At 34.2% G+C, this 26,293-nt stretch overlaps 3 protein-coding genes across 6 annotated transcripts in view; 1 reads left to right on the forward strand and 2 right to left on the reverse strand.

Annotated features, from left to right (window-relative positions):
* Positions 1-315: 315 nt before the first annotated feature.
* Positions 316-1,820, reverse strand: LOC110807387 (cationic peroxidase 1-like). The gene is made up of 4 exons (XM_022032521.2): positions 1,515-1,820; positions 1,211-1,402; positions 933-1,098; positions 316-855 (listed from the first exon to the last, which is right to left on the reverse strand). The coding sequence occupies exons 1-4, from the start codon at positions 1,779-1,781 to the stop codon at positions 470-472; spliced, it is 1,011 nt and encodes a 336-aa protein (XP_021888213.2). The 5' UTR covers positions 1,782-1,820; the 3' UTR covers positions 316-469.
* Positions 1,821-3,665: 1,845 nt separating this feature from the next.
* Positions 3,666-8,427, forward strand: LOC110807410 (nucleic acid binding/RNA binding protein). Of its 3 annotated transcripts, XM_088211236.1 has the most exons (9): positions 3,784-3,854; positions 4,707-4,775; positions 4,977-5,061; positions 5,374-5,493; positions 5,860-5,942; positions 6,048-6,123; positions 6,552-6,728; positions 7,107-7,235; positions 8,000-8,427. In XM_088211236.1, the coding sequence occupies exons 3-9, from the start codon at positions 5,020-5,022 to the stop codon at positions 8,165-8,167; spliced, it is 795 nt and encodes a 264-aa protein (XP_088067362.1). In that variant the 5' UTR covers positions 3,784-3,854; positions 4,707-4,775; positions 4,977-5,019; the 3' UTR covers positions 8,168-8,427. The 3 variants fall into 3 exon arrangements, with proteins under 3 accessions (XP_088067361.1, XP_088067362.1, XP_088067360.1); XM_088211235.1 differs by lacking the exon at positions 4,977-5,061 and having other exon boundaries at positions 3,666-3,854; XM_088211234.1 differs by lacking the exons at positions 3,784-3,854; positions 4,707-4,775; positions 4,977-5,061 and having other exon boundaries at positions 5,068-5,493.
* A 2,424-nt stretch (positions 8,428-10,851) lies between these two features.
* LOC110813190 (cullin-associated and neddylation dissociated) overlaps positions 10,852-26,293 on the reverse strand; it is a 31,583-nt gene continuing 16,141 nt past the window's right edge. Inside the window, exons 15-29 of one of the 2 annotated variants that reach the window (XM_088211926.1) lie at positions 25,367-25,477; positions 25,206-25,289; positions 24,428-24,568; positions 22,196-22,288; positions 21,890-22,011; positions 21,621-21,783; positions 21,286-21,525; positions 13,825-14,064; positions 13,570-13,746; positions 13,348-13,494; positions 13,117-13,233; positions 12,562-12,730; positions 12,144-12,221; positions 11,931-12,069; positions 10,852-11,389 (exon numbers count right to left, since the gene is read on the reverse strand). In XM_088211926.1, coding sequence (XP_088068052.1) covers positions 11,293-11,389; positions 11,931-12,069; positions 12,144-12,221; positions 12,562-12,730; positions 13,117-13,233; positions 13,348-13,494; positions 13,570-13,746; positions 13,825-14,064; positions 21,286-21,525; positions 21,621-21,783; positions 21,890-22,011; positions 22,196-22,288; positions 24,428-24,568; positions 25,206-25,289; positions 25,367-25,477 — 2,118 coding nt within the window. In that variant the 3' untranslated portion in view covers positions 10,852-11,292. Of the gene's footprint in view, positions 11,390-11,930; positions 12,070-12,143; positions 12,222-12,561; positions 12,731-13,116; positions 13,234-13,347; positions 13,495-13,569; positions 13,747-13,824; positions 14,074-21,285; positions 21,526-21,620; positions 21,784-21,889; positions 22,012-22,195; positions 22,289-24,427; positions 24,569-25,205; positions 25,290-25,366; positions 25,478-26,293 lie in introns of both variants that reach the window. The other variant, XM_088211925.1, reaches the window with a different exon arrangement.

The following is a 26,293-nucleotide window of genomic DNA, read 5'->3' on the forward strand; positions in this document are numbered from 1 at the left end:
TCGAGGCCGCTCAAGCCCTAAGCTAATTAATTACATACATGTTGTACTCAATCTATTTGCGGCATAACTATCATCTATTAGCTGCCGATGCTTTTATACTTCCGAATCATTTCATTCAATAAACCAAAAGTAATTCAAAATTTTTGTCTTGAATAAAAGTTATAGGGTTAGAAACAAACATATTTTAGGTCTAGGTTTACTTTAATTTTGTAAGTATATCTATGCCATGCTTATATGAAAAGAAAACAAAAATAGTTAAGTATATAATTCCATAGTACATATTTATATGAGCTTGTAATCATAATTAATGAAGAACATTGAAATCAAACTCATTAAAGAAAGTGGAATAGGGTAAATACCTCCCTTGGTTTTGCATTCTTCTTGACAACACACTTGTTATATTACCCACTACATATATTAGTTTTTTTTTTAACTAAAAGAATGAAGATTAGTCCCTATCCAATTCGATCTATTCGTTAACTTTCCTGCAATTAGTTCGGATTTGTCCTTGCGATCCAAGAAGCACGTCGAGCTTTCCCAACTTAACCATTGCAGCTCCGAAATCAGAGAAAAACAAAGCAGAGTTGTTACTATATGTCTTCACCAGCTCGTCTGTGGTAGCATTATGGTAAAGCACTTGATCTGTCCTAAGAACACCCTTCAAGTGCAATAGATCTTTGAAGAACTCGTTGTCGAAGACGTCGGCCGTGTTATCAAGAGCCGCCAAAGGATCAATCGGACCTCTAAATTTGCAAATCGATTGCAGAGACTGTCGGAAAACGGGATCTATGTATGTGTCGTTGTATATGTGGACTCTATAAGTTACACATGCTGCACTCCCAATGGTGTGACCTCCTAAATGAATGACAAAGAGAATTACAAGCATTGATTTTACTAGAATGATTTTCTTAACTGACTGACTTTTAACGCACCTGATAGAATCACTAGTTCGGAGGCATTGAAACCCTTTCTTGCAAAGAGTGCGGTGAGAGTCTCGAGATCATGGGAGAATACAGGGAGGTCTTTCTCGGCTGCTTCTTTACTTGCATTCAAAGAATCCCTTCTTCCTAGCTCCACAGCCCAAGAAGGACCGCCCAACTGTGAAAATATTTATGTATGTAGTCATCGGAAGACATAAAGCATGCACACAAATGGAAGAAAATTCGTCGAAACCATCTGAAGTTTCTAAATTATTGGCATAAATACATACGGCGACAACAGAATCACGAGCTGCAACGGTTAAAATGTCAGCACAGGAGACAACTCCAGGACAAGCATGTTCGAGCTCCGCTTTTATGTCGTCAACCACTTCGAATCCCCTCAAAGAATTCTGATTCTGAAGCGCATCTTTCTCTCCCGTTATGTTGGATGTTTGATCCAGTAAGACAGAACCGTCACAACCCTGTTAAAAATTTCAAGAACCATAATCTTCTCATATAAAAAAAAAAAAAAAACCCTTTTAATTTTAGCAAACAAGAATGCAAGTGCTGAGTTTAAGAAGAATGAATATTTACATTAACGAAGCAATCATGGAATTGAAGTCGGAGCAAAGAAGCTCCCATGCGGAGTTCTTTCTGGACTGCCTTAACAACTGTGTCATTGATAATGGAGAGAGCTTTGGGGCATGAAGTTGCGTAAAAATCAGAAGATAATTGAGCGACAGCGACACCGAAAATACACGAGAACACGATACCTACGATACCGGAGAAAGATGCCATGCTCGTCCTCCGAATACGATTAGACGAAACACAAAACTTTTCTCGGTATGCTTGTTTCCACATTTCAAAGAAGTATTTATACAAAGTGTTGGAACCATTAGTTGTACATGTCAAAAGAAAAATATTTGTTGCCTATGCTTCACACTTGAGTTGTCTTATGAACAACTTTTTGCTATTAAAAAAATATATATCTAACTAAAACGAAACACACACACGACATATTTCCCGTTTAATTTATTTGCTTATAGAACGTTTTCGAGATTGTTATATTTTGCAACCTGGCTTAGACATAATTTTAATTTTTTTATTTTATATTTTTACTATTTTTATTCTATTAAAAAAAATTTTACGAAAAAATGATCAATTATCGATTCAGTCTTATCGTTAATTAAATAACAAAAAGTTAAATTTAACGGAGTCTGCCGTTGTTAGTTATAAAAGAAATTTTTTTCTCTTTAAAAATTAATACAAATACAGCATTGCATTTCTATTAATAACTTGTCCAAAATTTTCTCGATCGTTAAAATTTTAAAAGTGAAATTTTTATAAGCTATTAACGAAAATTTCATAAAAGTTAACGTGTACCTATTATAGAAATTAATTTTTTAAAAATTATTTGTTATATTGGCAACATGTTGCGTCCAAATATAATACTCTAATATACAACATCTACATTATCACATCAAATTATCGGAGCAACAATTGATTCGGGATAAACTTGACACAGACATTTGTCACGATCATATGTTCACTTTTACTAGAGGATCTCACAACGGTGGAATATTTTTCGGATTTTCAAAATAATAATATATCTAAGATACGTAACGTACATATTGGTTCTCATAATATCATTTGACAATATTTCAAAATCTTAAAAATATATATATATAAAGTAAGAGAGGAAGGTGCAAAGCAAATGCTCAAAGACATCGTATCTTTAAGATACCGCGATAACTTCTTTAAATTAAAAAAAGAAAAGATCAAGAGGTAAAACATATATATATATATCAACAGAACTTGTTTGTATGATAAGAAATATCAGGTGTTCTCAAAGTTAAATATCTTAATACACCCGTCATTGGAATATATAGCTCCAAAATCTTCAAATCGGTTTCCTAAATTTTTCATAAGTGAAGGTGTAACTATCACGAGAGTGAAGCATGGTATACATTTATCCGCGTTTATTCTACTTTGAAAGTGACTAATATATTTCTTTTGATCCAATGCAAGAGCTTCGTTTTTACAAAAGTTGACTACAATCCTATAATAGAATTTGATAAGTCGGTTACGTGTAGATTCTTTCAAGTTTTTACGGAATCTAAACAAGTCTTATTTTGTGAATCTCGTGTTTCGTTAGTAGGACTGCATTTTTTCTTTTAGTTTCTTTTCTTTTCCTTCACTCGCAAGAATGGATGTAAATTATTTTTTTACTCGAGTCTTATCCGAGACACTATTTTTATTGCCAATGTCAATATCTCAGAATTTTTTAAGATGATTGACTATATGATAACAAGAAAGCCAAGAGAAGTCCTACGATTCGGATCAAATTTTTTTAAATAAAATTCCGATAAGTAATTTTTAAGACAAACAAGATTCTCTTAAAAAGATTAGTTTATGATAATTTGTTTAACAACGTTACTTATATTATTATATATATTAGGCATTAAATATACTATTTTTATAATGATGTAAAATAATTTTACGCAAATATATAAAATATAAAAAATCTCTAATAACAATATAAAGTATGCGAAAATTTTCAATCAACTAAAAATATTAATAACATAACAATATTTTTATATTAAAAAATTTTAAATAAATATTTATTATAAATTATTATATCTATAATTATTATTTATATTATTATATTAATTTTATTTTAATATATTTTAAATAAATAATAATTATTATATATATATATATTTATATTATTAACTATCACGCAATTGCTTTTGAATCATATCTCCGTTTGGTCTCGTAGCCTTCTTCATGATAAAACCCTCGACAGAAATCCATCTTGAGCGAGACAAAAATTGAGTGAGACGAGAAGAATACAGTGATTCAGAAAACATGGAAGAGCTGAGCATAGAAGAACTAGCTTCGAATTTATCTACTTACAAAGATCAGCTCCAGCAGGTACTAATTTCTTCTTGTTTCTATCCCCTCTTTTCTAATTCAGTTGGATAATGAATATATATCGCAATTTTTTACTCTTATCTGTGTTTTTGAAGTAGGTTTGTTTTTTTTTCCCTCCTGAATTCAATTAGGGATTCGAAATTGAGAGAGAAGGGTTATGAAAAATGTCTATTCGAGTTGGATTAGTGTGTTAAGGCTATCGTCTGATTAATAATTTAGGTTTTTGTGGTTATTATCAGGTTTGGTTTCTGAAAAATGAATGAAACCGAAAAGTATAAGGGAACCGTAGGCTCGATTGAAACGCGATCCAAATTCTTAAATTAGATTGGGATTTTCTAGGGTAAAATAAGTTGTTACTTTACACAATTCCTTTTGTATTGCTCTTTTTAGTGTGATCAGTTCTCCCTTAACAGTGAACTGGGTGGAATATTTGGCTGGTAACATGTACATCGGAAGCACAACTATACTGTGTAGTGTTATCCTTTTGCTGCTTTTTTCTTCAAAACAACTTTTACTCGGTTGGAGAATTTGTTACCGTGAGTATTTCTTCAAAAAAAGAAACTTCGGTCTGTTGGTTTCTCTTCAATGAAGTAACTGTTGCTGACTACTGTTTTTGGTTCTATAGTCTTGTATTCTTGTAAAAACGATCTCCGTACTGTTTGCAGTTCAATTATTTACATAATTTGGATATTGTCAAATAAAAATTCAAGTTTCTTGTGGCTTCCGCTTAACAAGGAAATAATGTTTAATTTGCAATCTTGTGTCGCAAATTGTCCTCTCATGATCTACCTACCATGCTATTATCCAAATATGTTTCTTGTTTAATCCCTTGTATTCTCTGTGTGTCACTAGGTCAGGCAGCTTTTGGTTGATGATCCTGGGAACTCCGAATATGGTGACATGGAAAAGGAGCTTGAGGAGGTGAACCTTGCACATTATTTGTTCATTTTTATATGCATTTTCGTTAATTCACCTTTATTTTGTCATTTATAAATGCAAAATGAGTACTAAGAAAAGTTAGGTCAACCTCTCCTTTAGCTCTGTGAATTTCAGGTGCTGTTATTTGGATGTCTAGGTTTTCTATGTAATATCTTTCATTTCTCTTCCTTCCCTCTTTTGAAGGAGTCAGCATGTTGCTCAAACTAGCAACATCAGTTAACTGCTAATGGATTTCGAGGAGGTTTGTTTTCATTTCAGGGTTAAAAAGGTGAGGATGGCATTTATGTTGAATAGAACTCCAGAAATGGGAACTTTAGGAAGTGCTATCAGAAAAAAAAAAAAAAAAAAAGAAAAATTAATTGGAGTGTATGTGAAAAATACGGAGCTTCATCATGATGCACATCACTTTTATCTTGGTTCCTGTGCAGGTGTGCTATGTGTCGTGATGCCCAGCCTGCTCTCACTTCATTTCAGATGTTCAATCACTGAGATTCTAAGTTCGAATTACAATATTTTGACATCCATGATGTTTAATTGCATATATTCTTTTTTTAAACTTCTGCTTAATTGTGGGATGCAGGTAATTGCTCTGACGGAGGAACTTCTTGCAACTGCGAAGCAAAATGAGAGCTTTGGATCAGATGTTGGAATTAGTGCCACTCCATCTTCTAGTCTGCCCCAATCTAAAGGGAATGAAATGGTTAGTTTTTATAACTCGCATTCCCACTGCAGATACTCATATTATCATCAGGCATTCAGCAGGGAATTCATGGCATTTGAATTAATAGATATAATATGCAGCCATATATCTCTCTTACTGAGCTGCAATTTGGTGACTCATTGTTGCAACCATAAAAATTTCACATTTATGCACATTGCCATAGGATAGTCCTTTTAAAAAAAAAAGCAAAATTCTCCAGTTATTTTCTGCATGAAATATAATATTGTAAATAATTATGGAAAACTTGTCTAGGTTCTGTATGGCTTTTTTCTGGTTATAACATCTGAGTTGTTTTTCTCTTTTATTCATGTCTTCACATCATATCTTTTTCTCTTTTCTATCTAGGAATCAGGAAGTATCTCTGATCATCAGGAGCAGTTTCCTGTTGGCACTAAAATTAAGGCTGTCTGGAGTGAAGACGGGGAGTGGTATGTGGAACTATCATATCTATATTTGCATGTATTGTATTTTTTTCTAATTTGTTTTACCTTTTTCCTTTTCTTCTTTTAGTTTTTGATTAGTTGAATGTTCAGGTATGACGCAACCATTGAAGCTTTGACTCCAAATGGCTATTATGTTTGCTATGATGGATGGGAAAATAGGGAAGAGGTACGAATCATTGTTGTCTCACACCTGAACTAAAAAAATTCTTATGTGGATAGGGGTTGGGATGAAAATGATGTTTTAGTAGTTCTATCATATTTGCTTGCCCGGATTCGTTAAATTAAATAAATCGGCATTCTATGGCCATATTTAAAATAATATAACACGGAGCTATAGAAACTGTTGAGTTGTTTTTCTTAATTTCATCAAGAGGCCTACAACAGTGTCTTTTTACTTTTCTATCTCTGATTAATTTATATTTTTCTTGTTTAATGATCACGGAATCTTTCAGCTGCTTGTATTATTTGTTTGTGCCTCTTCCATTACAAAATTTAATTATTTATTTCTTCCCTTGTTTTTTTGTCTTGCATCACTATATGTATCCTTTTACATTTGAAAATTGAATATATGGTGACTACAGTTCTTAATCCCAGGTGGATCCTGATAATGTAAGGCCAATTGAATATAACGCTTTATTGGAAGCTGAGAAGGTTGCTGAAGCAACAAAACAAGCTATTAAACGGAAGATTGCTCAAGCTGCATCTGTTGATTTCCAATCACGAAGTCTACCTGCAAAGCTTCGTATTGATCCTAATGACCCAGAGGATGTGGTAAGTATTTTTTTTCCTTTTGCATTCACTTTACAATATTTAAGATACATTCTTAAATATTTTTTGATTCTCTAATTTGATGTTCGACAACACAATCAAAGTCACCAACCTTACCGTTGTTAGCCACTTGGACTTTGGTTGCCAGAAGTACCATTTGATACGTAAGCAAGGGATTTGCCATCTATTGGCCTGCTTTTGGGGTTTAAATTCGTTTTTTTCTCACTGTTGATTAGTTTCCATGGTGCTGTAAAGTTATTTACAACCTAATTCCTTCATCAAAACACTAAATTTGATTTAGATGATGTTAACAGTTTCTTTATGATTCTGTTATTCCTGGATATGTGATTATTTTTTATGTGTTAAACACAATGTCCACAGAAAGCTACTAAGCGTAAGAAGATACATGCTTTCAAGTCAAAGGTTCGGCTTGAACAACTAGAAGTGACTCAAAATAAGAGACAGAATGCCTGGCAACAGTTCCAGACAACAAAAGGAAGGTCTAAGAAGGTAACTGGCCATTCTTGCATGAAATATCTGAACAACTGGTCTGTCTTAACAATTGAAACATACACTTGGATTAAATTCTCATGTGTGCTATGAATGAACCTGCGGGAGATCTTTCTTTTTCCCTTTTGGGGGGGGGGGGATGGCAAGAACGAAGTGCTGGTGTCAGGAGTTACAGAGTGCACATTCCAAGGTGAAGAGCTCCAAGAATTGTCCAGTTACAAAATGATGATTTGAGTTGCTAACTTGACAGAGTAAAAATAAGAATGTAACTAAAATTGAATGAGGATGGAATAAGAAATATTTTCTATTTTATTCAGTTCATGGAAGGTGTAATTCTTGTTCCTACCTATCCATCCAAATACAAGGAGAGAATCCATCTCCAAGGAATCTGATGTAGTAATGAGTTGATTTCACAGTGAATCAAATATGAGAATTATGATCTCATTCCACGTATAGAGTATTTTAGTTTTCGAGATAAAGGGATAGGATAAGAATTATAGTCCTAGCGACGAATAGTGCTTATGGCAATCCATTTCTGCTACCCCTTCTCGGTCTTTTCCTATTTTTGACTTCCCGTAATCCTATCATGTCTAAATGTTGTGAGGTATCTTTGACGTTATCCTCTTCATTCCTACTGTGTGTAGACTGACACACTAAATAACTCAATTAGAGTACTCAGTTTGTATGATCTGTTTGATATTATTTCTTGTGTTAATGATATCCAAACTATTCCTGACTTGCATTTTCTTTTGTTCCACTCCCAGATTGGTTTCTTCTCGGGTCGAAAACGAGAGAGCATCTTCAAGTCTCCCGATGATCCCTATGGCAAGGTTGGTGTAACTGGCAGTGGGAAGGGGTTGACAGAGTTTCAAAAGAGAGAGAAGCATTTGCATCTCAAAGGAGGAAATGTTGATGCTAGTACAGATGATTAAGGCTACTGAGCTGCCATCTGGACTTTTGTTCCCTAAGTATCTGGTGGCATTTATTGGCCAAACAGATTCTTGGTAGAGCCTTGTTAAATGAAGGCCTAGGAAGCAGATTATAAAATGAACAGTATGTTACTTCTAACAATTTGATGGTTCTCTTTTCTTGTGCTCATAATTTGTTATATTAGCTTTCCTTTGAGAAGTTACATTCGGAGATTTTGTTATTAGCATCTTCAAAAATGTTTGCGTGCCCCATTATATCCTTCCGTCTTGTGCTCATAATTTGTTATATTAGCTTTCTTTTGAGAAGTTACATTCGGAGATTTTGTTATTAGCATCTTCAAAAATGTTTGCGTGCCCCATTATATCCTTCCGTGAGTGCATACATGCTCGCTTGTCTCGTTTATTCCTTTTCCATCATTTTCTGATGTTTCTCTTTTTGATGAATCTTCTTCGAACCTGTGGGTAAGTTCTCTGATCATCTCTGTTTTGGCTCCTTTTAATTGCCTTGTGAATCCTCAAGACTCAATCTATGCTCCTCATTCTTCTCTTCTGTTGAAAAGGGGAAAAAAGAAGAGCAAATGGTAAGACCTAACCCCTCTGAGGATTATATACAATGTTCAGATCATACAATACAAAGAAACAAATCATGATGTACTAGAGGGTTTTAGAACATTTATGAAGTCCCTTTATAAAGGGTTATTGTATAAAACTATAAAATAGTAACCAAAACAAAGGGCAAAACTTGAATAATTCGCGTAAATTCTCATTCGACAACGTGAAAAATAAAACTTAAAAGATGATAGAGTAGGTAAAAAATATATGTACTTTACTCGTACTTATAAACTCAATATCATAAACACAAGATGAATTCTTTTGTTGGACTAATTGTTGGGTATGGTCTAAAAGATGTAGGATAGTTTTAAGCAATAGTCAAGTTTTTAAAAACTCTAGGTATGAGAGAGAGAATATCACACAATTGTGCATTGTTTAGATAGTTCTAGAAGCCTATGACCGTGGTTATAAAAGACGAAGAAATCTCTCTCGGAGTATGACTAACGTTAATGCTACTAAATCATAGTGATTAACTATTAAGATCTATTCGTACGTTACACTTTTCTCGAATATAATATACTGAGATGATATACGTACACATAATTTATTTATACAAAAATTCTTTTTTTCTAAGAAATTATTTTAATATTTTTCGTTTTTTATTACTAAATATTAAATATTGTCTCAATATTCAACGTATTTAATTAATTAATAAAAATTTATCTTATTGTATTGTTAGTTGATCAATTTATTTAATCTACTGATAGATTGAATCTTATGAGTTCTGCATGTTCTGATAGATTTCGTTCTTACACTTGAGTGATCGATGAATAATACGATTAGATCTCTAAATATAATTTATTTATAAAAAAAATTATATTTTCTTTAAAAATCATTTGAATGTGTTTCGTGCTTGTTGTTAAATGTCAATCATAGTTCAATATAAATTGATAAATACTATAATAAGAACAAGTGTATCTAATCATATTGCTAATCAATATGATTGACGACTAAATTTCTTATAAAATAGATGATTGAATCTAACGAGTTCTATTTATTTTGATAGATTTTATTCTTAGATTTTGAGTGGTTGGAGCATTGTTCTATCTACACAATCTTAAGATATAATTAACAAGATGAATTAAATTTAAGATGGTAAGCTTAATTAAAAAGCTTAATCAAGAGTTAGGTCAAACTAGATTCCAACTTAATGAACAAAAGTTTAAGACAAAATAATTACAATTTGACTATTTATTACAGGGTGGATGATTATAATTATCTAAAAGTATAGAATCATGATTTAAAATTTAAAAGTATATATATGAGTGTTCATCGGTCTAAATTAAATTCGATCAGATCGAAGTAAAATTTTATAAATTATTTTTAATTAAAAATAATTAACAAACTTATAAAAAATTCAAAACAAATAATAGATTTAAAAAATTGGAATTACTTTTTAAATTTCATAATTAACACTAATAAAAAAACAAACACTAATATATTCACTATTAATCATTAACTAAAATTTTTAATAAAATTTCAAAGATTTAGTCTCGTATAGCAAATCAATTACTAAACCATATAATTATGTTGCATCAAGTATGGCAATTCTAGTTTGCTCTATTTCTGTATCTCTAATGGATTATGAACAGCTTTAAGTGGAGATGAAAATGCAGGTGAAGAACAGTTTCTTTAGAAAAATAATAATTCATGGGAGTAGACTGCATCATAAACTGAAGAACTTTACTTGTGAGTTTTAGGTAAAAAGCAAACTCCCACCCCCTAGAAGAGAATGGAGTTCTCCATTAGCTGCTTGGGTGGAATCTCTAGTTTTTTCCATGAGCAGGAGTTTTGAAAAACAAAATAAATTAGGGTTCCGTTTTATCAAAAACAAATTTTGACTTTGTCTTTTACCAAAAACACCTTATTTTATCGGTTTGGTTATAAAAACGATTCCAAACGCAACATCTGAAGTTAAAAACTACTCGAATCAAGACGGAATCAAAATGGTAGATGCCCATTACCTAAGGGTAGGAAAGTTCAAAACACCAGTTCAAAACAGCACTAGTGGACTTAAGTAATGATCTGTAGTACAAGAATTAAACAAGAAATGGACTAACTATTTGGAGTATTAGTTATAAGGAATTTCACAAGCAGTTTTTCTTTCTATTAGGTTGGCAAAACCAAGTTCATGAACCAAAAGTTATAAATCACCATATCAACCTAGAAATGCAATTAGAGAATCATCCTCTCAAGAAGAAAATAACATATAACACTAACAATGGGAGTATCTAAACCAAGGTATAGATACATACAAAGGGGCAGGATTCCAATGGATTTGACCCTATACATAAAAATTTCTATGATAAGGCGGGCACAGTCATCTAATTCTTTCTTTTTGGTATTCTCCAGCAATCAAAACTTTGAGATTCTTAACCCCCTTTGTACACCTAACAATGGGGTGTGTTCATTACCAAAATCTGACTATTTATAACATCAACATTATCTTAAATCCTTTTCATTCCTTGCAAATGTCGAATTAGCACCTTCGTAACTGCCAGTGCTCAGTATGTCCATCACTCGTTCCGGATGGAATAATACTTGTCCCACAGTGTTGGAGACTTCTGAATTTCATTCATTAGGTTCTTGAATTTAATACTGCAGTCTCCGCCACTACAAAAAGGATAATTGATATGTAAGGCCATAAATCCCCTGAGTATTCAGAAATTATCGAATCAGGAACTTTGGCGGAGGGGGGAGAGAGAGAAAGAGAGAGAAGTGAAGAAATGGAAAATTCAAGATTGGACATTACAATATTAAGAAATATGTGTTTAGGGGGTAATTAGCTTATCAGTAACTATTAAGAATAGGCTAGTAATTGGTATGACCTTATTATTTCTAATCTAATTATGTTCTTACTGCTACGCGTTCTTTGATTAATTAATATATTTTTCCAATTTGGTAGATTTCCTAGGTAGACTTAATTTTCTTATTTGGTTATGCTTGGTGCCTCTGTAAAGATTACGCTTGCTTAGTTGTTATTCAAACTTCTATGATTTTTATACAAAAAATATTGAATTATTCATTTTTTGATAATCGAGGTCAAGATCTCTACTTTGGGTCTTTGTTAACTTTTCTAGGTATTATATGCTCAATCTCTCTTTCTCCTGTATCACATAGAGAAATTCCAAGTTTGTCGATATGAGAGCCAAACCTTATGCGATTCAAGGATGCAATTGCCCGCAGAGCACTTCGAATCATGTCTTCATTGCGATCTACTTCTTGCTTGACAGCATCCTGCTTAGGCTTAAAATTGATTGTCTTTTGCAGAGGATCCACCAACGAATCCAACACTGGAGATTACAGTAATATATTGAAGATAAGATATTTCTTGAACTCAATAACAAAGTTTCAGTATAGCACTAACCTGCTAGTACAGCAGATGGGCATTTATCCGCCAATTTTGAGAGGATTAGATGACAAGGCATTTTAACATCATAATGATCTGGAAAAGCCAAAATTTTTAATCAGATGAAAGGTTGGAAAAATGAACTGCAAGTCCCACCCAGAATTCTCAACAAATCCTGAATAGTGCAAACCCAGATTCCCCATAATGAATCACCATAACACAATAACAGGTTGCAATTTTCAGACATGCACTCTTCCATGTACCACCCCCTCACCCATTCCACAACTAAGAGAAGAAAAAATAGAATACCCTTTCCATTAGGAAAAACAATCATCATTTGAACACCACACAGCCTTTAATCTATTTGTGTAGTAGATTAAACTGCACCCAAAACTCAAGGAAATAACAATATAAGAGAGTGGCAATATGAACTAACCATCCAGTCCAGATTTCAGGTATGGAACAATAAAAGATGATGGATTCACTTGATCGAGGCAACTGTCCAGTAATGTGTCAACGCACTCAAAAGCTGCCTTTCTCAGTTCAAGACCATCATCTACAATGTGCTTGAAGGGACCAAGATCAACTGTTCTGATCAATTCTTGCTGCAAAATGCCCAAACATAGAATTGGAAAAAGTAAGATTAAAAAAATTAATTGAAGGATGCAAATAATAGACAGTTTAAAGGCTATACAAAATCAAAACCAAACTCATTTTGGAAAAGAATAACATAAACAAATAAAAGTGGCTAATATAATCTGATAGAAGCAAAAATGAAAGAGAAAAGACTACAAGAGAGAGGGAACTGATTTTATGGTTCCATTAGGTAATGCCAGTCAAAATATAAGAGATGCAAGAAAAGTTCCAAGGGCATCAAGAAATAAGATCGTTAAACTGGCAATGGCAACCAGATGAGAACCAAACAGTACCAGCAACTATAGCATCAGCATCATTTAAATTTTCTCAAGGCTCGAAAAGTCTCTGAAGTTACCTTAACCATTGTTTGGTCATAAAGAAGTGGCAACAATTCTGGAAGAATGCCTTTAATAAGGTTAGGCTTATTATGTGCAAATGTACTCAGAGCGAGAACAGCTGCCCGCCTAACATGCTGCATGACCATATCAGCTTGTGAAAAAACAAAAAAAAAAACTAGAACTACAGGAAATATAGGACAAAACTGATTTTTTTTTCTTGTTGGAGCATCAAGTCTTTAAGGACTTACCCTGTCACTATCTTTTATAAGCATAAGAAACGAAGAGATGACAGGGTATATAATTTCATCTATCTTCTCTGGCCGCTCAACTATAGAATATTTTACAGCAATAACCACCGTTGCTCTAGTAAATGCAGCTGAGCTAGTTGTCCTTACCTAGAGATGTCAAAATATATTATTAAAAAGAACTGCACAACATTAATCGAATGCATCACCATGTAAACAAGTTACCTTAAGTGCTGGAACAAGTTTTGCTGGTTCAATTAGCGCAATTTTACCTAGGCACTCGGCTACTACGTTGCGTACCCCCTCTTCTTCACTTTCACAGTGATTGAATAGCAAATTAAGTATCTTCTCAACACTCGAATCCTGGAACTCTGCTTTATCAACAGATTGCCTTACTATTACCTGCAGAATGGTAAAAATCAAACATGAGAAAGAATTATATCAAAATGCAGTTCAAATATATAATTCAATTACACATACCTCCTTGAGCGAATGAAGCAAGAGGTACTGTTTCTTCTGCTGATTATCAATCTGGTCCAAGATAAAAGGTAAATACTTGGATAGATTACCGACAGCAATATTGCCAAGAGCATAAGAGGCTGCAGATTTTATTTCTTCAAAAGGAGATTGGAATGACTCAATGATGATAGTCTCTATATGCACATGTGAGCTTAGATCTTTCCTTCTCCCAATCTCGCCCAGACACAACAATGCAAGATGCTGCTTGGCCTATAAGGTAAATTATTATTTTCCTTAACATAAAATGAAATCAATTGCTGAAAAGGTAAATATGATAATGAAACTGTAATACTTGTCAAGAAATGGAAGAACAGTGTGAACAGAGACACTCCTCTCTTGTACTCTCTTTCTAGTACAAACTTCTTTATTTGACAAAAATAAATCAATGGAACTGTTAAAGAAAGCGTATTTTATGTAAATTAGATTGAAGGGTATAAAGATAAAATACATTCTATATAATTAATTGTCTATTTCTTTTTCTACTCTAAAAACTTATATAAAAAGGTCTATGATATTCAATAAAATATTTATTCAACAATCCTTCATATAATATACAGACTGTAAGAAAAAAACCCTAGACCTTCGTCACAAACCCTAATCGGCCTTCATTGCCAAAATAATACAACCCTAAGGGGGGAACATCCATTGTCGGCCACCAAAACCCAGCTGTCGCTCACCACAGACTGGCCTTCATCGCTGGCTCCAGAACTTTCTAACCATGCCTCCAGTCGCACACAGCTCTGCCTAATTGAACATCCAGCCTCTGTCTGCATGCAACCCAGCCATGTAGCTTCTAATTGTTGATTCAACCACAAGCCAACCTTGATAGCTGGCCCTAAACCCAAACCCTCACAGCCAGGAGCAGCCAAAAGGAGCCACTCAGCCTTCAGCTGCCAGAACCACACCTACATAGCCTCCATCTGGCTTAGCTGCATGTCGAGCCTCCTTTGGTGGGCATAGAATAGCCGTGCGTACAACCAACCACAGCTCCCTTGCACCACGCACCTCTGCCCAGCTATCTATACGCCTTTGCCTTTTTGCCCACCTTTGTCCAGTGCACTAAGCCAGCCTCCAGCAGCCATGATTCCTTTCCGTCCGGCTGGTAACATCCTTCATGTAATATTTATATTTGACCTTAACTGCACTATAATTTTAAAGATGTCTGGCATAAACATCTCAAAACACTGAAACAAACTCCCACGTGGAGAATACCACATAAAATAACAAATTTCAGCAAATCCAGTCTGTTTATCATTTTACAAAAGAAGATTATTTGAGCTGATCCCAATTAATCCGGCCCACCCTTAGGGGAAAAGGTAAGCTCAGTCATCCCCTTGGTATTGGACCAAAACCAGGAGATCCAACCTTCAATGCTTAGGATGAAGAAAATTTGATGATCATGGCATGACTCTGGAATTCCATTGCTCCAGAAATCAGCAAGACAGTGATGTCTTTGCCTACAAGAAAAAAGTGTGGGATGCAATCGGTAAAACCTACTATAAAGTCAAGGATGCAATACATATTTATGACCTGACTATTAACACGTGGTCCGCCAAGTAAGGGAATAAGTCAGTCAATGAATATTTTAATATATTAAAGAACTGGTGACAGAAATTGGACTAGTACCACAAGGATTGCAGTAAAAATGTAGTCCACCTCAAGAAATTTGTAGAAAAAGATCGTATCTATCAGTTCCTGACAGGACTCAATCCTAAATATGATTAAGTAAGGATCTAAATTTTGGGAAAATAGGAAATGTCATCACTTTATGAGATAGTTTCAATTGCAATAGCGGAGAAGAGCAGGAGAAGGGTCATGTTAAAACCCAACTCCACTTATACCTCAGTCCTGGCCTCACAAGGCTCCAAGTCTCGCCAACAAGCAAAAGAACTGAATCACACTGAGAAATCATCTCCTCGAGTGGATAAAAGGGATAATCTTTGGTATATTTTACAAGCCTAGATGCACTAAAGAAAAATGTTGAAAACTGCATGGAAAGGAATGTGGATACAAAACTATCCCATAGAAGACTTCTAAACAGGTTCATGTGGTCAACCAGTAAGAGGAAGAGAAATTTACTAATCTTACTAATTTTAAAAGTGAAATTGAATGAATGCGAAGTCAATTGGAGGATCTTGAGAAACCCACAAATATAGGTATAATAAAATACTCAAGTATGTTATCCTTTTCACATGATTTGATTGCCTTAGATAAACTATTTGAAAATTCATGAATTATAGATTTAGGAGCCACTAATAATTTTTTTTAAATATCATGAACTACTAATCATATTATCAATACTTCTAAATATTTTCATATATATGTTTCATATCTGAGTAATAAGAAAATTGTCGCTACGGATAGTTCTCTCAATACCATTATGGGCAAGGGAAATGTTAAACTTAATCTTATCCTAGTCTTAGGAAACGTGTTATATGTTTTCAAACTGTGTACTAATCTCGTGTCAGTCAATAAGTTATCACAAGATGTAAACTACAAACAATCTCTCTTTCTTCTCATTATGACTTTTAAAACCAAAACTCTTGAAAGGTGATCGGACATACTAAAGCAAGAAAAGAACCCTTATATTTGGATGCACTTAGGGAATCTTACCAAAGCAACAGAGCTCATTCTGAATGAATAGCACCAAAAACGAGTTCTACTATTTGGATGCATCTCGAGTACAAATATTACTATCCATCCACACAAATTTTTATTTGTCTGCAGATATCACTTTTGTTGAACAAAAATCATATTTCAGTCAATCTTACCTATGGAGAGAGCCTATATTGGAAGATAAAAGTACGAATTTCTTGACTAACTTTACCCTATTGCCTTTGCCACACACAACATCATCACCACAAAAGCTCTTAGAACCCATCAGAAAACTCACCTACTTGAGAGATGATACGTGACCCTAGGTTCACTCATGTATACAAGAAGGAAGATTCCAAGTACTGAGCCTAACCCAGTCCAAACATCTGGCCTTAATCCTAGAATTGCAGTAAATCCCAAAAAACCCATATTATCTAATAGCAATTTATTATTACTTCGGTATCTTGTGCTGTGATAGTAAATTGAGGCCCCTCTAAATTTTTCCAGCCTACAAAAGGTTTGAGGCAAGTGGATCCTTTATCACCATTCTTATTTATTGTGTTGATGGAAGCTCTTAACAGAATAATCATGAAGGCCAGAAAACTGAATCTGTTTCTTGGTCTGAAAGTGGGGAAAGGTAATTGCAAGGAGGAAGTTACACATTTATTTTTTGTTGACGACGTTCTGTTATTTTGCGAACTAGATTTGTCAGCATTAATGAATATTAGATGTATTCTAATGGGTTTCCCAGTGGTTGCGACTTGAAGATTAATCAGTCCAAATCAGAATTTGTTGGGTTAGGAGGTGTGGATGATCAACCAAATTTGGCTGAGGTCTTGGGCTGTAAGATATATGCTCTTCCGTTGAGTTATCTTAGATTACCTTTGGGGGCAAACTACAAATATCAAAAGACATGGGAGCTGATCATAGGCAGAGTTGAGAGAAGATTAGCGGGCTGGAAGAGAAATCGGTTATCTAAAGGAGGCCACCTCACACTTGTCAAGAGTACCCTTAGTAACTTGCCTATTTACTACTTATCTCTATTGATTATCTCTCACAGTGACGCTAAAAGGTTGGAATCAATGCAAAGCAAGGTTTTTTTTTTGGGGGGGGGGGAGGATAGGGAGGATGGCAGAAAATTCCACTTAGTGGTGTGGAATGAGCTGAAAAATCCCTTACGGTGTGGTGGGCTTGGAATTCAATCTATGGTGGAAATGAACACCGCTTTGCAAGGGAAATGGTTATGGCACTTCATTAATGAGGATTACGCTCTGTGGAGGAGAGTTACTGCCGCAAAATATGGGCTGGATGAGACTGGTTGTCTAACTCCTGGTGCGTTGAGGTCTCATAAAAAAAAGGCTTATGCATTATGGATGGTAAAGATAATTTCAAGACATATTAAATGGAAGGTGGGACAAGGGAACAAAGTCAGATTTTGGAAAGACAATTGAATGGAGGGGCGCTCACTCAGGGACAATTTTCCTGCAATTTATACCATCTCCAAGAACAAGGCTGTTCGGGTGTGTGAATGTTTTCTGAGCAGTCAGACAGAGGTGGGGAATTGGCAGGTGGTGGTAACCTGCAATCTAAACGACTGAGAATTACCTGAGTATGAAAGGCTGCTGCAGCTACTTTCTGACATCCGGCTAGATGAGAATGAGGATAAACCCATGTGGAACAACACAAAAAATGGCTGCTCCTCTGTAAAATCTTGGTATAAGAAGCTTATGCAAAGGGGCAGTTTCCTCAGCAAAGAGAAGACAGAATGCAGCCATTCCCTTATAAATCGATTTGGAAAGTTAAGGTGCACACCAAAGATTTCTTTTTTCGCTTGGAAAGCTAGTAGAGAATGCATTCTAACTATTGACAAGCTAAGAAGAATGACATTAATTTTGGTTGATGCCTGCTACCTTTGCAAACAGGCAGAGCAGAACTGCAGACACCTTCTTTTACAGTGTCCTGTTGTTTATCAATTGTAGTGCATGGTTTACAGTCGCTTGGGGATTAGTTGGGTTTGTTCGGGTTCTATTAAAGAGGAGATTTGGGCGTGGGAACATCTTAGAGGCAGTTGTATCCTTGCTAATTTGATTCCTGTTACGCTTATGTAGACTGTGTGGAAGGTTAGGAATTGTCAAGCATTTGAGGGGATTGAGGACACAAAAGGTTTTGATGTACTGAAGAATAAATGGATTAGTCCCCTAAATTTCTTGCTTTTGGGTCATCACCCTGTATTTTTTGAGACTTTTAGGTCTACTTTGGTATGGAGGACTAAGCTGTAAAATACTGTACATGTTTTGCACCTCTAGTGCTTTTTACAATGCAAATTTTATACTTTTCACTTTCAAAAAAAAATTTTTATTGCACTTTGTAATGGCACCAGGAAATGTACTAAATATCCTCTTTATCGCATCTCACAATTTGTGTTATTTAATAAGTTCTCATAGTCTCATAAAAACTTTCTTACAAGTTTGAATATTAAGTCCATTCTTAATAATGCATTTGAGGCATTATCTTAAGAAAAATGGAAAAATACTATGAATGTAGAAAAGTAGGCACTAGAGTATAACTAAAGATCGGAAGTAATGGGCCTACCCAAAGAAAAAAAAAAACTTGCGGAATGCAAGTAGGTGTTTACAATCAAATATATGGCATATGGGACAACCGAGAGGTATGAAGCAAGATCGGTGGCAAAGGGCTTACACAACCTTATGTAATATACTAACAAAAAACATTTGCACCAGTAGAGATGATGAATACTGTTTGGATTTTGTTGTCCTTAACTATCCACTTTGGTTGGTAACTACAATAATTCAATGTGTATGTCTTCTTGCATGGAGATTGCAAAGAAGAAATCTACATGAAAATTGAACCAAGTTTTGCTGTAGAAGCTGTAACAAATAAAGCGTATAAATTGAAGAAGGCATTTTATAAACTCAAGTAACCATCAAGAGCATAGTTTGAGAGATTTGCAGGGGTGATAATAAGCTTGAGATATAAATAGACTCAGGAAGGCCACACTTTATTTATCAAGCACTCAGAGACAGAGGGAGTTAAAACTCTCCTAGTATATGTCCCTAATATCATTGCAACAGAAAATGATGAGAAAGAAAAATTGGTGCTAAAGCAAATGTCTGGCAAGAATGCAAAATTATAGAGTTAGGTATTTTAAAGTATTTCCTTTGAATTAAAGTTGCCTATGCAAAATCAGATATCTTCATTTCTCAGCAGAAATACATTTGTGACATGTTAAAAGATATTGGCAAGCTAGTAGGTAAACAAGCTAGTACTCCTATTGGCCTCAATCATAAATTTGGAGGAGCAGAAGAATATACAATCTATCAAGTGCTTCATTACCTAAATGGGTCACCTGGGAAAGGAATCTTATTCAAGAAGAGTGACAGGTTGCTTCTACAAGCATATACGAATGCAGATTATGCAAGATCAGTGATAGACAAAAGATCTAGTACAAGTTAAACGATATTGGCAAGCTAGCAAGTAAACAAGCAAGTACTCCTATTGACCTCAATCATAAATTAGGAGGTTTAGAAGAATATACAACCTACTGAGTGCTCCATTACCTAAATGGGTCACCTAGGAAAGGAATCTTATTCAGAAAGAGTGATAGTTTGCTTCTAAAAGCATATACGGATGCAGATTATGTAGGATCAGTGATAGACAAAAGATCTATTACAAGATATTGTACGTTCCTTGGAAATAACCTAGTTACTTGAAGGAGTAAGAAACAAAATGTTATTGCTAAATCAAGTGCAAAATCAGAATTTTGAACAATTTCCTAAAGAGTATGTGAACTACTACTAATAAAAAGAATTTTAGAGGATCTACAAATCAAGTGGAAGAACCCTATGCGCTTTATACTATGACAAGTCAACTATAAGCATTACACACAATTCGGTACAACATGATTGGAGCAAGCATATCAAGATCAATAAACACGTTATCAAAGAGAAACTTGATAGTGGCCTAATATGTACTCTATACATGCCTAGTAGTTCACAACTATCATATGTGTTGCCTAAATGCTTGATTAGTCTAGCTTTCTACACTATAATTGGCAAGCTAGGAATAGACAATCTATTCTCCAGCTTGAAGAGGAATATTTAATAAAGTGTCTCTTACGTAAATTAGATTAAAGGGTATAAGGATAAGATACGCACTATGTAATTAATTTTTTATTTCATTTTCTATTCTAAAAAACTCATATATATATATATATAGGATTATGATATTTAATGAAATACACATTCAATCATTCTTCACAAAAACAAATACACATGAAGCAGTGAACAAATTTTTAGGATTCGGATTCTTTTTTTGGGACTCAGCTTCATTCTCTTATATATTTCCTGTACAGCAATAAAGGGAATTTGCAATTACAACCTTATATTTAAATCAAATATTACAAGAAACAAGCTTTTCAAATTGATCCACAAAATAAAGCATAACTTCAGATAAAGTTTGATTTGAACCAACCAAGCTTGGAGGAAAGCAAAAGATCAATTTATTTAACCACATAAAAGCGAACAAACTAAAATCATAACAAAGACCTGGATATTTAAGGATTGTTTCAACTTTTCAATTTTTGTAAAGTTATCAATTACCAAGACTTGTTTCTGAATATTAAAATTAAAACCACCATCTTGTGAATAACTACGATCATTTCCTTTTCTTTCTAACCCAATCATTGAGCCTTGGAGGAATATCTAAAAAGTACTAAATCAATACCATCAAAACCATCTAATTCGTTTCTTCATGCCAAATTCTTTTAAGGTGCCTAAAAAGTCCAAAACAAATTACTCTAGAACTCACAGAATTGGTGCTGCTATCATCTTTAAGGATCTTCGTTAGCATCTTCACTGTAGATGAGCATTTCTGATCACCCGCAGCTAGGCAAAGAACAGCCACACATTGAGCTATTGAATGCAAAGCCTGTTTTGCAACACCACCCGATTGTGGAGATGGTTTCGCACAAGCAAGAAGAGACTCTAGTAAAACATCAAAACTTGTATTGGCAGAATACACTAGGGCAGCAAAGAAGTTTTGCAATGCCTGCAATTAGCAAACTGTACAGTTCAGAAACATGTAAACACCAAAAAATATAAATCAAGGTATATATTCCAATAGAAAAAATGTGTCATTAATACCAAAAGTGCTTGACCCTGTAGCAATGAGCTTTTGATTAATGTTAGTGCCTGAGGGAGAACTTTATTCCTAACAGCCAAGCCAACATTTGAGTTGGATCTTTTGTCAGCCATTAAGGTGCAGCAGAGTTCTAAGGCAAGAGCTGTCATGTGCAAGTCCGAATCACTAACAAACAGACAAGCAAGAGATTTATGTTTCAGAAAGTTACAATGGTTAAACATACTCAAATCAGACAAGAAACTATTATAAGTTGTCAGGGGCAGATCAAAACCTTATTAAAGTTGACAGTTCCACAATAATTACTTCATAAGCAGAAGAACCAATTTCATCACCATAAGCTTCAATAAGAGAATTTAGCGTTCCTAATGTCGCCTGCCTTAGTGCCCGATTAGCCTATTTAAAAAAACTGACTTCAGAATCCATATATTCATCAGTTTATAAAACTTTAAACTTGCATCTTCTCAGTAATTCATTTTCTTCTGTTTATTGCTTCATACTTTTCTTTAGCATGACAAAAAAAATGAATCACAGAGAAGTATGATTTCAGTTTTAACAGGGAGAAAATCTAATTAAATACCTTTCTCAGGAATGCAGTCAGCTCTGCAATTACATGCTCCAAAACACACGATAAATCTACCCGAAGTGGAGAAGCAGCAATGACGGCAAACGCCTGAGTTTTGGATAGTAGGATAAAAAAAATGCATATACACAAAAACGTATATATAAAAAATGGTATCAAACAAAAAGAATAAAATACACAAATATTTACCAACTCCAGACTCAAAAAAGGTCACTGCTACAAACAAAAAAGAAAAGAACTTAACCCCAACATGAAGAGATAAAGCTACCAGAGCAATTCGGACTAGACTATCCCAGCAATCTTAGCTGTAAGAATGAATTTGGGCACCGTGTAAAAGCATGTGCACTGCTGTGGTTAACACATTACAACTCCAATTGTTACATGAAAATGTTTTCTAATTTTCATTTCCTAAATTCATATATATGTTTATGTATAAAACATGTCTAGTTGTTACAAATGAAAAGAGTTTCTAGACTGTGTCTAGTACTACTTATCTTGGAGGATTAAACAGCACAAGAGTGTGCAGATCATATTTGCTCCATAAACTTAACAGAACCAAACAAGAAATAAATAAGAGGAAACAATTTAGTTCCTATATTTTGAGGGGGCATAATTTGCTCCAACTTTTGTTAGAAAACATAAATTTTTAATGCACTAAAATACCCTCATAACTTTCTATTTATTCCTCAACAGGCAACAGGGATGGAAACTTTCTCGAACTCCTTGAGAAATGGTGTTTGGGTGCTGGATCCACCTAGAAACCTCAACAACTGTAAGTTGGATGAATATATAAATTTATTTCCAATGTTTGAACTGAACTGAGAGATCAAAAGCCTATGTGGAAGCTCAGTCCAAAAAGGTTTCTTGGGGTGAAATTTGCTATTTTCATTTAGCAAAGGCCAGGAGAATTGATATGGAATCACCATGGAATCTGATTTGGAAACTAAATGCTTCACCTAGAGTGGCCTTCTTTGCTCGGAAAGCAACAAGGAGATGTAACAGGTCTACCTATGCAACAAGAGAGATGCACAGTCGAGCAACAATCTTCTCCTCTAGTGTGCTTTCTCTTGTCAACTTTGATCTATGGTCTACAGTCTGTTGGGGCTTAATTGAATGGTTGGTTAGGTAAAAGAGGAGATTTGAGCATGGAGAGGCATCCACGGGGACAGGCACTATAACAAGAAGTTAGGCATTTTCCTATGGCTACCTTATGGGTTATTAGGACGGAATTATCTCAAAAAATGGGTTATTAGGATGGAAAGGAACAAAAAGGTTCTTGAGGATATAGAATTTTCTTTTAATAAGATTAAAAATATATGCTGCTATGGTGTCCTGTTGGTCACAGCTTATGGAGCATTATTTATCAGCTTTTAGGGATTAGTTGGGTGATTTCTGGGAATGTGAGGGGCGAAATCTGGGCTTGGGATGGGCTGATCGACAAATGTAATGTTGCCAATTTGATTCCTTTGTCTGTTTTTTGGATTATTTGGAAAGAAAGAAATGTTAGGGTCTTTGATGGGAAAGAGTTAGGGTTGTATAAATTAAGAGATAAGTGGATTAACTATTTTGAGTCTAGTTTGCTTGGTCATGATATTGTAAGAGATGAAGATTTTGGGAATATCATTGACATGATAACTGCTTTGTAAATTGTTTACAGGGTGGTACCCCCTCTTTTTGGTATCTTATTAATATACACGTTACTTTTTATTTCGAAAAAAAAGATATATGCCTCGAAACCCTAGGTTTTCTGATAAAGAGTCATCTTCTCCGTACTTATTAAGATTTAGGAAACCTAATTGATATTTTGATAGAGTTGTAAAGCAAACCTCAACTTTCCATATATACAAGTCTCAAGCAATCATACAAGTTACTTTACAATTTCAATGAACTATCAAGTCCAACCAACCAAAGTTATTTTCCAAATATCATGCGGATGAATAAAACAGACATCTATAGGAACAAATCAAATTATAGCCTATCCCCAAATTTGTCACATGACATCCACAGTTCTTTTTTCTTTTTTTCCAACTAAAGACCATATCATATATACCCATTTTACGAATGTTGTATCTCTGGATAACAAAGCTCACAGAACGCCAACAGCAAATTGATCCATGTTTTCATTTCATTAAATATACATGCAATCCAAAGTCTATAACACCATAAACACAGGAGACAATCCGATCAATCAGTAAACAACTTCATAAAAAAATATATACATTCACCAACCTTCACTGCTGTAAGCCTGGTTATCTCATTTCCCATGCGATCAACTAGTACAGGGAGACATGAAGGCAATTCTGCTCTGAGATTATCACCAAATGTTGAGATCACAAGACCCATACAGGAAATAGCACACTCTTTGACCTCCTGTGAAAAAGAGGGTTGGCAATAAAAGAAGCAAAATATAAAGTCCAGTTGTACTAAGAAACTAGGACGATATTTGAGATAGCTTAAAGAAATGGTACTCAAACCAATAGGCTTTAAGTTACTTTAAACAGGTAAATTCTTATTTACACATTTAGTTAGAAATGTTAATTACAAAAAAAAAAAATCGGAAAAAAGGTTGCGACCGATAAAAAACTAATAAAATTATATACTTATCATAAATATCCTATGATTCGCATAATTGTTTAGATAAAAGAAGAAATTTTATTCAGGAAGAGAGGAAAAAGAATACAGTATTTAAGGGTAAGATAATTATATCATATTGTTATTTTAAGAGGATATCAAGAAGGTAATGATGCAAATTACTTCTATAAAAAATAAAAACCTAACTAGAAGTGTTTATTTTCTACCTTTTTAAAATCAATTTTAAGAATCTGATAAGCTCTCTGCTTCTTATGTTAAAAGAGGGCAGACATTGAAGCAAAATGCTTAAAGATCTCGTAAACAGCAAATAAAGATTACAAATACCTTCTGATGTAGTCAAGAATTCAACAAATCTTTGGACAACAGAAAGCAACGAAAGAAAAAATGTAGATGAACTGTCAGATATTGCACAAACCTGATCTTGGTCTTGGTTTGTCAAGCGGGACATGATGGAAGCATATATAGGATGAACATAGGGTTTAAAATCAAAACCAGAACCCTGCATTATAACAAATATCTAGTAACCATAGATTCACACGACATCAGAAAATGCAAGAATGCACACATTAAGCTTACCTCAACATTTGGTCGTACCACTCTGACAAGCTCCCCACATACTCTTAATGCTTCAGCAGTTACCTTGTAGTAACGTTCACCAACAGCAGATAAAACAGGGCTAGAAAGAGCCTGCACTAATATTAATATAAATTCCAATTATTATGTCCAAGGTACTCCACTGACTAAGATTTTCTTAAAACAAGAAGAAATGTTATTACAAAGAGAGAATGTTGTTATAAACAAGAATGAAAACATAAAATCTTCAATGATGTTAATTACAGTTGACTAGAATAGAGTTATTTATATAAATCCTTCTACAACACTATAACTACTATATCATGGGCATAGATTAACCACAATCAGCAAACTGTTCTGATTTCTCAAAATCTTGAATTAGCAATCATATTTCTGGCTAATCTATGATTTGATGTAATTGTAAAGATAAAAATCGTTATGGTTAAATTATGATTTAAGTCAAAAGCACTACAAATATCTTTTCAATTTTCTTCTGAGATGAACCTTTCTGAACTAATACTTTTGAAAATTTTCTCAAATATCCAAGTTCGTAATGCATTCAATTCTCCACATGATGCTTAAGATACCCCCACTTTATATCCAACAGTTAATAGATCTTGGATGCATCTCCTTGTTAATTTTCTATTATTTTATCATATTATTAGGTGTGATATCTAAGAAATCCCAAATTTACCCAAAATTACTATGGAAGGAAAACTTGCCTGAATTTATCCTACATCATAAGGGCACCCCCTCCCCCCAGCTCAAAAAAAGAAAACCAGAACTGTTGCTCAAAAGTCCTAAGATTCTGTTTCAACCATATGACTCTAACCCGGAAACAAAAATAGCAGCATTCTACCTTTTTATTTCAAAATTAAAAAAAAAAAAAAAATAGACCCATTCGACAACCTCATACCCCTCCTCCAAATA

Source organism: Carica papaya, chromosome 9, assembly GCF_054855325.1.
Source record: "Carica papaya isolate Zhongbai chromosome 9, ASM5485532v1, whole genome shotgun sequence".
Taxonomy (NCBI): domain Eukaryota; kingdom Viridiplantae; phylum Streptophyta; class Magnoliopsida; order Brassicales; family Caricaceae; genus Carica; species Carica papaya.